Here is a 14,372-nt window from a genome sequence, read left to right on the forward strand (position 1 = left end):
CATGGACATTGTTATAAACCTATAAATAACATGACGCTGGCCATGTATAGGAAAATGCTGCATTGTTTCATTTTAAATGGTCCATGGCATTCACTGTAAATTAGTTAGCAGAAATAAAAAAATAAAACATTTATAAAATCCAATGTTCAAGTGAACAGAACTTTCAGATTTTGTGCTATGCATTCACATAAGCTGCTGTTAACTTAAAATATTGGGTAAGATAACAAAGCTCAACTTAAATAATTTAAGTTGTGGTAATCTATTTAGCTAGTACTAGCTAAAGCTAGCTAGCTCATTGAATGTTAGCATGCTCAATGCTAATAACACTATGCTTTGATTAGCATAGCTATTCCTCAACAAGTACAGAGATGTACTGTAAAACCATCTTTAAATTACCTGTCTTCAATCTTAACTTAAGCTCCATTCACCATAATGTAACCCTCAACAACTTTAACATAACACTTTTCTCAGTAACACAACAAACTATTAAACACTAACAAGTATCTCCCTTTGCATTCATCTTGCACAAAGAGACATTATATAAAACTTTTACTCTCCCTGTCAAATGCCCTGCAAAGCATGCTGTAAAATAGAAATTCCCAGCCCAGATTCAGTTCAATTTATGTTCCTGTAAATTTAAAGAGACAAGTTCATTACACACAAAACATTAAACAATTTAGGATACTTAAAAGGTTTCAGTTGTGTGAACTCAAAAGAAAGAGAAAGTTCTATATACTCATCAAGGTTCATTTATATGAATTCATTTGTATAATTAATATTTTATAATAATTTTTGCCTACTCAAAACAATTAATTATTTTGAGAATTAGGGTTTACAGTGTCGTTTTGCTATGTAATACTACACCAGATATTTTCTGGCTTTTGAACCATTGTTTAGACTCATTGCAGGGCCTGCAGTTATCTGGGATTATGTGGAGAAAGGATGCTGATTGCGTAGATCTAAAGTTTCACTCTGTCAAATGGTGCTTTTATCTTTGTTGTAATTTTGATCAAAATGTCTTTAAAAAACTCTGTTTCATTACTTGTGGCTGAATAGAAAATCTTTTGATTTTATTTCCACTTTATGTTGAGGATCACCTTTTGTAGACTGATATAAACATGCACAGACAAATGACAATGGCATCAAAATAAGTGAAATGAAACTTTGGTTGGATTGTCACAAATAAAACAATTCCAAATATCATCCACATGCATGACATAGTAAATGACATACAGTTATAATACAAATAGGTCAAACAGGTTATAATGGCACCTCGTTACAAAATACTCTATAAAGAATTTTTTATAATATTTCACATTATAACCATAGCATAGAATAACCATATCTTTCACTCTTTTCTCTTTTTTCCAGGTATTCATATTTGCACACACGTTTACACACACAGCTTAAAAGATATGCAAGGAGTCATGAAAAAAATCACAAAACAAACCATCTAAAATCATCTAAGTGTGCATGCTACACCCTACACTTGTGCATTGCACTTTAAGACATAATTAATCAGACCCTGAAATTAATCATAATTAGCTGAGGTATTGGGAACATTACCATCAAAAGACTCACATAAAGTCCTAAAGTATTGTAATGTGGCCATATGCTGATTTTGGGATATAAAGCACACACACATTCAGTTTACAGTAAGAGTAGCATTGAGGACTAAATTAAAAAGGAATGAAAGGAATATGACAGAAAATACAGATTTCCCTGAAATCTGTGTTGAGAGTTGTATACACATCTGACTGTAAATAAATGTACAGTTCAAACCAGACAGACAGGATTTGGAAGCCATGGTCAAAGAGTGGAGGTCATCTGAAACTGGGGTTCCAGACCCCTGTCAGACTAGATGAGCTGGGCTTCTTGAGCAGCCAGAGGGACAGGACGAAGAGGCCCAGGCTAATCACGCCCAGCACGACCACACCCGATATCAAGGCACTGGTTACATTATTCAGCTGCTGGGAGGAATTGTTCACTGAAGGGGCACAGAAAGGGGTGAGATGATGTAAGTAGGGGTAATAGGGGTAATAAGGGTGAAATGGGGATGGGGTGGGGGTTGAAGGACAGAGGGAATGGAGAATAGACTTCTGTAAATGGGAACCATGATTGTCATGGATCTTATTTAAAGAACTTGTCTCTGGTGTCCATTGTTTCACTGTGAAAAGAGAGCTGATGTCTTACAGAAAAAACACAGCAGTGGAGGGGTGGGGTGGGGTGTGGGATGGTCTACTAATAAAAAACTAGTTATACATTAGCCACTAGTTAAGTTATTTCTTAAGAAATGTCTTACCGAGTTGTGAGTTGTTGGTTGGAGTTTCATCTGCAAAAGAGGCACAAGATGGACTCTAAACATTTTAAGACTACTTCAAAACATGGAAAAGAGTAAGAATAAAGACACTGAGAGGCTCTCACCACTTCTAGTGATTATGGGGCCTGCGGTTATGACTGCATCCCCAGAGGATGAACCCGACACTACATGATCATCCATAGGAGTGTCTCTCCTCCTGCGCTTTCCACAGATCTGCCACAGAGTGATATTGAGCTCAGCGCTCTCATTTAGTTATGACACTGTTTTACTTAGAATACATTTTCTTAGAATACCTTTTCACATAACATTATTTAGCATTAAAGGAAGAGTTCATCCTTATTATTACATCTCACATTTGTATGACTTTCATTCTTCTGCTAAACACAAACAAAGATTTTTAGAAGAATATCTCAGCTCTGTAGATCCATACAATCACCATTCACTTGTATTGTTTGTGTTATGCAGAAGAAAGAAATTCACATCTGGGATGGCATGAGGGTGAGTTAATCATGAGAGAATTTTCATTTTTGGGTGAACTGTCCTTTTAACAGTGAATAAAAGTCAGTATCGCCAAACATTATATGCAACACAACATTATAGAATAGTACAAATGATATTGTATTTAAAAGAATAGACCACCCAAAAATGAAAATTTGAGCATTTCCTCACTCTCATGTTGTTCCCAACCCATATGATAATCTTTCTTCAGTGGAACACAAACAGAAATGCAGAAGTTACCCTCAGTCACCATTCTCTTTCATGGGATCTTTTTTTCCATACAGTGAAGGTGAACATTTCTGCATTACATCACCTTTTGTGTTCCACTTAGGATTGAAAGTCATACAAGTTTGGAATGATGGTGTGGTTGAGTGAATGTCAACAGAATTTTCATTTTTGGGTAAATTATTCCTTAATGCTTAACTATATTTCTCATGCTCATTAACCAACCAGTAAAGCTGTTTACCGGCATTAACATGGCACAGTCATCTGCTCGACACAGCTTGGTGACACAGTGCAGGAACACAGTGGACATCTTCTGGTTCTTATGTTTTACAAAACGGAAGACTTCAAATGCAAAGCGGCCCACCTGACTCTTTCCATTCTCAAAAACTGTTGTCTGCGGATCCTTGTAACACCTGTTTAAAGCCCCCCCACAGAAAAAAATTACAGCATATGTAGGCTGAAATCTGCTCAAATCTCAATATGTAACAGAGTGATTCTTTTCAGTCATAGCCAAACACACACACACACACACACACACACACACACACACACACACACACACACACATACAAACACACATGTTGTGTTTCCATGTTTTATGGGGACTTTCCATAGACATAATGGTCTTTATACTTTACAAACTTTATATTCTATCCCCTAAACCTAACCCTCACAGAAAACTTTCTGCATTTTTACATTTTCAAAAAACATAATTTAGTATGATTTAGAAGCTGTTTTCCTCATGGGGACCGACAAAATGTCCCCACAAGGTCAAAAATTTTGGGTTTTACTATCCTTATGGGGACATTTGGTCCCCACAAAGTGATAAATACACGCTCACACACACACACACACAGACACACACACACACACACACACACACACACACACACACACACACACACACACACACACACACGCGCGCACACACACACACACACACACAAATAATGTCCTCTAAAAGGCCTTTGTGCATTGTATAGTAGTAAGTTGAGCAGGTAATGGGGACTCACCGAGTTAATGCGTACATAATTTCGGAAAATACAAAATTACCCAAAGAAAAGGTCATAGCGTATCTCATCATTAGGGTTCCCAGAGGGAGTGGCATAACAGTGATCCATCAGAACATTCCACCTTTGGGGGAAACACAGTCATTTTTTCTATCAATGGGAGTCTAATCTCAAATCTCTGTTGCAACAAAATAGAATTGGTTAATAGTGGCCCGGAGCTCAAGAACTGAGTATTTACTCAAGAAATCAAGTGAGATTTTCTCACAATTTATACCACTAACCTCTACATAAATCCTTACACAGGCTAACTAATACTAACTTACTATGATGTGATATAGATTTACAGATGAATTAATTATTAATATTTCATAAATTTTAAATGTAACATGCAAAAAAGGTGCATAAAGAAATGTCTGCGTTGCATTTCAACCCAAAATGAAAAGAAAGTAACTATAATTTACATAAAGGTTTTACATAAAAAAGTAAGCCTATTTTTTTTTTTTTTTTTTTTTTTATGTAATACTGTTTTAATCACAATTAAGCACATTCCACACTAAATTCTCATTACTTTGATATGTGTGTGTTTTTTTTCCTTTTTTCTTTTTTATGAAATCAGCATAAATTAAATTCAGCAAGACAAGGGTGCATCTCAATTAGTTCCCTAGATCAGTAGGGCACTGATCAGTGAGTGGGCTATTTCTAAGACTGTCCCAATCGCAAAATCATTCCAGTGCACTGAAACATTAGCTCCCTAAAAAATCCCAGAATGCACCATAAAAACCAGGGAGCATCATTGCTCACTATGTTCCCACATCAAAAACATTCTACAAGTGTAAAAGTGTAAAGAGATGCCGTTTGTAATATCTTCAGTCCATATAATGGTCATGAAAATGAAACAATGAGTTTTAAGAAGTTTTGTATAGAGTTTAAGAAGTGCTTCTTTTCTCTTTCATAAAAGACTGTACGTTTGAATATCTACCACAAAATGAACGACAGTGTCATTTGTACAGTGATGGTGTTGATTGATACCAGCTGTGTTTAAATGCGCAACCTCATTATACTTTTGCAGGTGATTGAGTCGTAAGTGTCTCAATGTTCATTGGATGAACACCCTTGCCAGTGCCTGAATTCGTGTTCACATTATACTGATTCACAACATAGGGAGCTAGGGAGCGATATGAGGCGCACCCAAGTACTACCATGATGTGCTTTATCACATTGTAATGGACATAGTCACAGTCATCCAAACATATATTTCTCTGTACTCTAAGACGATATACCTCCTGTCCAGATTCGTAGCCTTAACTGCCGCAAACACGCGAGTCTTCAAAGACAGGCCAGACATGGGTATAGAGATCAGCTGACTGAAGGTTGAATCCTGTTCAAATTTTAGAAGAAAGTTATCATCATAACATAAACAAAAACACATTAAAAATATCCTATGTTTTTAATGTATTTTTATATTGTATAAAAATATAATGTAATATAATGTAATATTTATATTAATATTTGTGCTGTTTTCTGAGTAAATAAACCACAGAGGTCACTCACATTGTGAAGAACTAAACTGAGAGTGCTCAGGAAAGTGCCATTGTTGTCCTTTACTGATATTGCAGCAGATGAGCTGGTAAAGGAGATCAATAAATTGTTGTCTATTCACAGCAGAAAGTATCAACAAAGCAGGAATTAATCTGCTCTTGTTTAAAAGTGTACTGAGAGCATGTTGTGCATTTTCATAGGTTGATAAGGAAATAAGATAAAGAATATCTTTGAGTGCAATTTTGGGGAAACTTCTTCACATAAACATAAAAATGAAAATTCTGTCATCATTTACTCATCCTCATGTTATTCTAAACCTGTATGACTTCTGTTGAACACAAAAGACTTTTAAAGAATGTTGACGCTGATCTTTTTCCATACAATCAGAGTGAATGGTGATGGAGGCTATCAGTCCCTAACATTCTGCCTAGCAACTCCACAAAAGTAAGAACGAAATCCATACAACAACATGAGGGTTAAGGCAAGGCCAAGATGGGTTTCAGAACTATAGTAGTGACAATTAGGGTGTTACATCATCACACAGAAAAACTGACTTACGATGCAAGCTGGCTGTTGTTGAGCAGGTACTCCAGAGGATAACTGCAGCTAAATTTATACAGCAGACCTGGAAGGTAGCTGATGACAGTAGGAGGGTCTGGGGTGTCAATGTAGCCCGAAATATTCCCTGTCTGCACCATGGAGATGTTCCCATAAGCATTGTATCCCTGAGCTGTAGAAACCTGCACACACATTGAAAAATATTTATAGCTCAAAATGTTCCCTTAATTTAAATATAATTTGCATAAGGGAAATCACCATATTTATCTTATCTTTAACAGCTTTATTAAATTACATTAGCAGTTCTAGCAGATCCAGTGATTATATCAGTTACTTTATGTAATACAGTATTTATTAACACACACAAAAAATATATTGTACAAAAGGTAATTCTGACACAGGTTCAGCCATGAATACTCTCTGAAAGATTTCACATGTTAATATGGGTTTGAAATATCGATAGGATATTGGTCTTGGCAGACTAGATCTGTTATGGTGCTGCAGCTGAAGAACAAGTACGGAGACTTGCAACTGCTAGAACATACACAGACATACTGAGTCAAGCATGTGGACATGCTGCTGCTACTGTTGCACAATTAGACCAAGCAAAAGACATACTACCTTGAGAATGGTGGACATGCTGCTGCACAAACTGACCAACAAACAATCCCCATGTAGCAGATATAGACAAGTGGAGCTGGGGTGGAGGTGGATTTCAGAGAAAAACTCTTGCAGTGTGCTGCAGTGAATCTGGCTTATCTGCTAAACTGAGCTATTTAAATGTTGCACAAAGAGAGAGACACAATTTGTTTGGCTACCCGTTTGGCTAAGTAGTGATGCAAAACAGAACTTTAGTGGTACTGTGGCACAATATGGTATCAGATAGTAATTCCATGACACTTAAGCACATCTGCACCGGAAACTGCAGTTAAAAATTCACATATGTTAGGTTTTAAAGCTCAAATGCAATTAAATAAAGAGTAGGAAAGCTTACAGTCAAGAAGGAAATATTTCTGGAAAATCTTTTTATTTAGAGGCCAAAGTGCAATAGGCAAAATGTGACAGGTTACAATTTTTTTTTGTGCTATTCTTTCATCTGTGTTATAGAGTTAAACATGCAAACTGGGCTCTATTTTAAACCAGATTTCTTACCGTAAGTGGTCTAATACATTTAGAACATATCTCCATGATACTAACATGTGTTAAAGAATGATTATATTTGAGGAGTACCATGGTACTCCACAGTACTTAAAAAAATATCATAGTAGTCTATTACCATGGAACAGTATCATGTCAAAAAATCATGATAATACCATGGTACTTGTTTGTAAGTGTAATGCATTTCTTACCACCAGCGAGTTCCCACAGGCCTCCAGAGTGCTCAGACTGATGCTGAAAAGCACAGCTGTGGGGAAGGTGTTGTTGTTTATGAAGCCTCGACATTGGACATCTCCATGACGACCATTCAGTGCCAGGTCAGCATCCGTGTATCCAGAGTACAGCACAGGGCACAGGTTAATCTTCAGTGTGATAGTCTGTACACCACAGTAAACACTAATATCTCTCTCACCTCGAGGGGAAAAAAGAGAGAAAGAGAAAATGTTAAAAACAAGAAATTAAAACCTCAAAATCCTGTATCTGCTGCTTTTGGAGACAACATTCTTTACAAAACATGTGCTCATATCAAATAAGAATATATAGTGGGATTTCAAAAGTCTGAGACCACTAGTGAAAATACTTTTATTTTAAAATGTTCTTCTTTAATATTTCTTTCCCCAAATAACATTATATCATTAGGATAAAAAATTGAGTGAAAAGTTGAAGTGAAAAAAATAAATAACATATATTTCAGAATGTTTTTGGTTTGTTCCCCTTTTGCTTTAATGACATCACACTCTTCAACTGTCATTGACTCCACAAGTTTGTACAAAACTCGATGATCTGTGTCATCCAGCATGATCTGAGAATGTTCCAAAGAGCATCTTATGTGCTCTTTTGTACAAAGGAGTAAACACGGTCAGTGCCACAAATTTGTTTATGTGATTATTTGCCTAGAAATAGTGAAGAACCTTAAAAAGCAGGGTACAACAGGGCTAAACACACATGGAAATGTAGCTTTTTTCTGATCACAAAGTGTATCAAAATTGGAAAAAAATAAATACATTTATTTTATTGAATATTCATGGAGCAATGTAATTTGTGTTAAAAAGAAATAATAACAGAATGTAAAGTTTTTTTTAAGGTTGTGAGGGAGCGATTTACCCCACACTTGGTGTAAAAGGACCCCAGGGGGGTTAAAGTGATATGTAAATAAAGGGAAAATAGTTATAGGGCAACATTTGTCAGTGTAAGGAAAGGCTTTTGAGACAGCAAGATGTTTTTTTGAGTAACAAATAAAGATTGAACTTATTCCCTTTAATTATTGCACAGTTATTAAAAACTTTGATTTAATCACCTTGAACAAAATTGAAAATTATAAATAAGTATTTTGTCTGAAAATATGATTATTTCAGGGATTCTCATTAGCTACATACATTTGCAACATTTAAATGATTCAATATTAGATCAAATGACCTCAAAATCATACTTTAGACACTGCACACAATAATATCCAATAATATGGATCAGGAATGTTTTGCAGTCTATAGTGACAAACAGGTGTTAATAACATCAAAAGTGCCTTATACCCCAGAGGCCTTTAGCCCCCTTTTACCCTATTTATTTATTTATTTAAATAGCACCTTCTAGCAATTTAGCACAAAGTGCTTCACAAAATATAAAATGAAAACACACTTAGTAAAACAAGCACAAAATTCTTCACAAAAAACCAAACACACTCAGTAAAACAAAAGGTTAAAACAAAAAAATTGTAAAAGCAAGTCTATACAAGCAAGTTTTTAAACATGTCTTAAAAACAGACACAGATTGAGCAGATCTAATTTCCAAGGGCAGGCTGTTCCATAATCGTGTGGCCTTCACTACAAATGCTCTACCAGTTTTGTTTTAATCTTGATCTTGTAATAGCCAATAGTTCACGACAAGAAGATCTAAGAGGTCGAACTCTAAATAATCTGGAGCCAACCCATGTAATGCCTTTTATGTAATTAATACAATCTTAAAATCAACCCTAAAATGAATTGGTAACCATTGCAAAGAAGCTAAAACTGGAGTAATTTTATTTAAAGACCTAGTTTGTCTTGAAAATCTAGCTGCAGTATTTTGCACTGACTGTAGCCATCTGCATAGCAATGAAAATTTATTAAGGATTTTCAAATCACAGAACCAAGAGGTAACATATAGAGAAAACAAAATGAGCCCTAACAAGGATCCTTGCAGAACACCATCATTTAATGTTGAAGAGGAGGACATCTTATTTCCAACAGACACTACAAATTTCCAATTTGAGAAATAGGAAACAAACCAGTCTAAAGCCAACCCAGATATTCCCACCCATCTCTTCAACGTATCAATTAAAACTGAATAATCAACTGTATCAAACGCTGCAGTTAAATCAAGAAACACTAAAATGGAGCACTCATTTTATATAATTTCATTGTTTAAAATTTATGTATTAACATTTTCTGTGTATTTCCAGGTTTAAATTAGAATTTGTTTTCCAGATTTTCAATGTGGTCTCAGAATTTTGGACCCCACTATTTCTCTAATATAGAAGTAATGATACGTCGTGTTTACATTCTGAGATAACAGGAATTTTGGGTGTTGATTTCTTACCAGGAAATCTGCTGTGGTAGTTTGGATCACAGTTGAATCCATTGAATTGTGTCAAAGCTAAAGGAATCCCACTGAAAAGCACAAGAGGAACACATATCCACTCCATTTCAACACCTGGAATGGAACGAAAAAACAGTTATTCTTGTCAAATAAAAATACACTCAAAACTAATGTTAAAACTAGTAAAACAGCAATAGTTTACCCAAAAATTACAATTCTGTCATCATTCACTCTCATGTGACTTTATTTATTTAATGCAACACAAAAAGAGATGTTAGACAGAATGTTAGCTTCAACCACTATTCAATTTCATTGCACATTTTCACAATGAAAGTGAATAGCGACTGAGGCTATATTCTAACATCAGATTTGTATGTTCCACAGAATTCAAAAAGAAAAGTCATTCGGGTTTGAGTGTGAGTGTGGGGAAATGATGACATTTTTGGATGAACTATACCTTTAATAGTTACAAGGTAATAATAGTGTTACAGTAATAAATTAAAAGTGCCGAGTACCCTCTCTTACCTCAGTCCCCTGATGCAAGTAAACTGTGCTCCATGTGTTTGGACCTGCTGCTGGTGAGTGAATGGGCAGCCTGGAATCTCTACAGGGCCACCTGCACCACGGGCCCCTACTGCAGCCAAAACAATGAGCCATTATCAAAACCCTTTAACAAAAAGAGCTGTCCAGGACAACATGGGAAAAACCATCAAAACCTCCATGCACTGAACAAATCTTTTTTAAGGATCCAGAAACATGATCAGCTTTTACGATTTCCCACTCGTCTCCTAATGCCTTGATCTGCCTCTTTCATCGCTCAATAATGTCTAAGCTCAGTGAGGGACTGAAGGAATTATGTTTTCATCAGTGGCTGAAGGGACTAAAAGGCCTATTCTTTCTGTCAGTCCATCAGGGTTGATAGTGAGTGTGTGGCTGCTATTGTCACTGTGGCCTCACGGCTCTTCACGCTTAGCTAAACCATAAACGCTCACTGATCCACTAGATGCAGACACAATCACAAACTGCCCATTTCTGTATATTAGACAGTAATGCTTAGTTGGACATACAGTAGTTATCTGTACATAATCTGCATTAATATGCTACACTGTAAAAAAGAAAAGAAAAAAGAAGCAAGGTACCAAATAAAAATATGCTTCATGTAATAACATCTAATTTGAATGCTCAAAAATGTTATATATAAAAACTGAATCAGATTGACTATATCCTGTTAAACAATTAAAGTTATTTAAGGGTCAGATGAGGTAGGGATAGCTCCTTTAAGGCTAGTTCACCCAAAAATTAAGATTCTGCCATTATTTATTCACCCTCTTTTTGCTCCAAGCCTACTTGACCTTTTTCTCCATGAAAAACAGAAGGAGATGTTGGGAACAATGTTGAGGGGCTGACAGCCTCAGTCACTATAAACTTCCATCACTGTAGAAAGTAGGTACAAGCAACTGTTACCTAAAGGATCTTTTTCTACATGATGTAACTTTTTTTATTTAACCAAATATGGTCAGGTTAATTCAGTCATATTAATAACTAATTTTGACTTACATTAAACCAGTTAATTTAGATGTTAGCACATGAAACACATTTTTAGGACACCTGACAAGTCATCACAAAACATTACAGTGATCTCATGTAAAAAAATGAAGAAAGGCATTCTGGTTTGGAAAGAAATAAAGGTGTGTAAATGGTGACAACATTTTCATAATGTAACAACTTTTAAATTTTTACAGTGTAATTGAATCAGTGCATTTGATCATAAATAGTTAAAGTATTTTTTACTGTGTTACAAAAAAAAACATAATTCACTTTTTTTAAAAGTAGGCAAGCAGTCAACTATTTTAACTCAGTGTCTGATCTTAAAAGAATATTCCGGGTTCAATACAAGTTAAGCTCAATCGACAGCATTTGTGGCATAATGTTCATTACCACAACAAATTATTTTGACTCATCCCTCCTTTTCTTTAAAAAAAGCAAAAGTCTGGGTTACAGTGAGGCACTTACAATGGAAGTCAATGGGGCCAATCCTTAAATAATAAAATAATCATTGTTTCAAAAGTATAACCACAAGACAATCAATTTGTGTGTTAACATGATTTTAGTGTCATAAAATCACTTACTAACATTTTCATTACAATGACGATGTAATGTCAACAAACCATAAAACATAAAATGACTGAAAAAATTAAAATGTAAACAACTTTACAGCTCTAATAATACATGAGATTTAACAGAAGAATTAATGTAATTACATGATAATATGATTTAATGGGGAGAGACAGTTCTTTTTGAAAAACCTTGCACTTATTAGGCTATGCTGAAATCAAATATGTAGAACTTTACACATACTATTCATCCTAAATAGGATCAAATGGCCCACTATACCTGAAGAGCATACAGAATAAAAACTAAAACCACAACCATGTACTGTATTTTACACTACCCACCCATGAAACGACCCAGATGCAGTCAGGTAGCAACAGTATGTGCTTTAATTCAACCCAACAGATTACATGACATGCTATTGTTTTTAATGAACACTGTATTGAGCAACTGGTGAGGTCAGATTTGTGGGGACAAAATGGGGATATATTCTCATACCTGTTGTCCTGGGTTCATTTCAGTAGCATAACATTCTCAGGTAACATTACAACAACACTGTAATTATGTAGCACTGACAGACTTTTGGAGAGACTCAAAGAATCTAGTTTTTTTTTTTTTTTTGACTGAAAAATAGTTTAGCTTATTATATATAATCTGTTTTCTTAAATTTAACCTCACAACTAGTACGTTTACTGTAACATAATATAAACCACAAGTATACACTGTAAAAAAACAAATATTTTACAGGTAAAAGACTGTAAAAATGCTACTTAAATAAAATGGTAATTGATTGACAAATATTAACTGTAAAATATACAGTACATTTTTATATATATATTTTAAAAGACAATGCAGTAGTTTTTACAATAAAAAAAAAAAAACACTTTTTAGATGTAAAAAGTCTGATTCTCCTATATAAATAATAATAAAAATGTACATTATGTTTCACAAGAGAGTACATGCACTTTTTACAATAAATTATTGTTAAAATGACAGTAAACACAATAATTGGGCGTTCCCACAATTCCCTGCATGACCCATCATATTTCATTATATTGTATGAAAATAGTTATGTTTCTTCTTATTTTTAATATCAGTAACGCACATTGGGCAGTTCTTTTTTATATTTGATGTAGTTTAGTTAATGTTTACTGCATTATTTAAATCTCACATGTGTTACCCTGATGACGTTTAGTGTTTGTGTGAGTGAGACTGAGCACTGTTGTTTATTGGTCATTTCTCCTGCCATTGTTGATGATCTTCATGTCATCATGTGCTTTTCTGTCATTTTTACAGTGATTAACAACACATTATAAAGTAAAAAACAGATTTATACAGTTTCAGAATGTTAATATAAAGTTTATGATTTTTTTAATGTAAATTTAACAGATTTTTTTTTGTACAGTGCCATCATGATCATGTAAATTACAACAGTTTTAAACTGTAAAATGTACAGGTTGTTCTATAAAGTTGTTTACATTTTTACTGAATTTTACATCATTTATCTGGCAACCACAGCTGCCTGTTTTTTTTTTTTTTTTTTCTGTGTAAGGTGTCTCATAAGTGAAAGATAAGCCCATGAGAAAGCTGGAATATACCCTCTGTGCACACACTACTTAGACTAATACTACTGTATATGCATACAAATAGATGATAATATAATAATAAAATGTTAATAACATTTCTTCAACAAAGAGCTCTTGTCTGTTCTGTCTATTGTGTTTGTCACACAAAATTATTACAGTTATGAACACGTCTTATTGTAATGTATTTTCTATTAAGAATGGAAAAAAACCGGGATGGAAACTCACTTGCACTCTGGCAAGCACAAATAAAAACACTTTTTTTTTTTTTCCTTTAGCTGTTTGATTGGCCTATTTGGCTTTGTACTTTAAACTGAAAATATTAATTGTATGTTTATACCAATTATTTATTAGGCCCAAGTATTTTCCTCTCGTTTCATGTTAGGGAGCTTAAATTGTCAGAACTGTCTATTGTCAGACTTGACTCGTTTTTAGGGCATCACTTGCGCATCTCTTTTGCCAGGCTTTATGCTTCGTCATCGCCCCCTTGTGTTTATATCATGCGCTCTGAGAAACGCCATATTAATGTTGTTAATTTATTGCCTTATTTAGGCAAACTGCTGGCTGCATAAATACAAAAAAGTCACGTAATTTTTTTTAATGGAATTGAACTACGTGATTATTTATTAAGTCGTCTGTTGGCAATGGCATATTCAGGTGAAACCATCCATCAAGTCGACTCAAATCCACACATTTTCATATTCAGAAGTGGGCTATTGAAGAACAAAAGCTACAGTAAATCTAAAACATAAGAAAATTCAAAGACTGATCGTGTATACTCCTTTCAAAAGAGTT

The 14,372-nt window shown here is 34.7% G+C and overlaps 1 protein-coding gene across 1 annotated transcript; it reads right to left on the reverse strand.

Moving 5' to 3' along the window:
• Positions 1-1,132: 1,132 nt before the first annotated feature.
• Positions 1,133-10,538, reverse strand: zpld1b (zona pellucida-like domain containing 1b). The gene is made up of 11 exons (XM_052107605.1): positions 10,408-10,538; positions 9,883-9,996; positions 7,500-7,720; positions 6,151-6,332; positions 5,605-5,677; positions 5,334-5,431; positions 4,097-4,177; positions 3,285-3,456; positions 2,425-2,533; positions 2,303-2,332; positions 1,133-1,987 (listed from the first exon to the last, which is right to left on the reverse strand). Exons 2-11 carry the CDS (start codon positions 9,986-9,988, stop codon positions 1,824-1,826), a joined length of 1,236 nt encoding a protein of 411 aa, XP_051963565.1. The 5' UTR covers positions 9,989-9,996; positions 10,408-10,538; the 3' UTR covers positions 1,133-1,823.
• Positions 10,539-14,372: the final 3,834 nt, after the last annotated feature.

Source organism: Xyrauchen texanus, chromosome 36 (assembly GCF_025860055.1).
Source record: "Xyrauchen texanus isolate HMW12.3.18 chromosome 36, RBS_HiC_50CHRs, whole genome shotgun sequence".
Classification (NCBI taxonomy): domain Eukaryota; kingdom Metazoa; phylum Chordata; class Actinopteri; order Cypriniformes; family Catostomidae; genus Xyrauchen; species Xyrauchen texanus.

Coding starts and splice junctions, on each gene's coding strand:
- zpld1b (XM_052107605.1), bottom strand. CDS start 9,988: ATGGAGTGGATATGTGTTCCTCTTGTGCTTTTCAGTGGGATTCCTTTA. Junction 4,178..5,333: donor GCTACGAATCTGGACAGGAG/GTATATCGTCTT, acceptor TTTCCCCCAAAG/GTGGAATGTTCTGATGGATC. Junction 2,534..3,284: donor ACTGTGCCATGTTAATGCCG/GTAAACAGCTTT, acceptor ACTCTGTGGCAG/ATCTGTGGAAAGCGCAGGAG.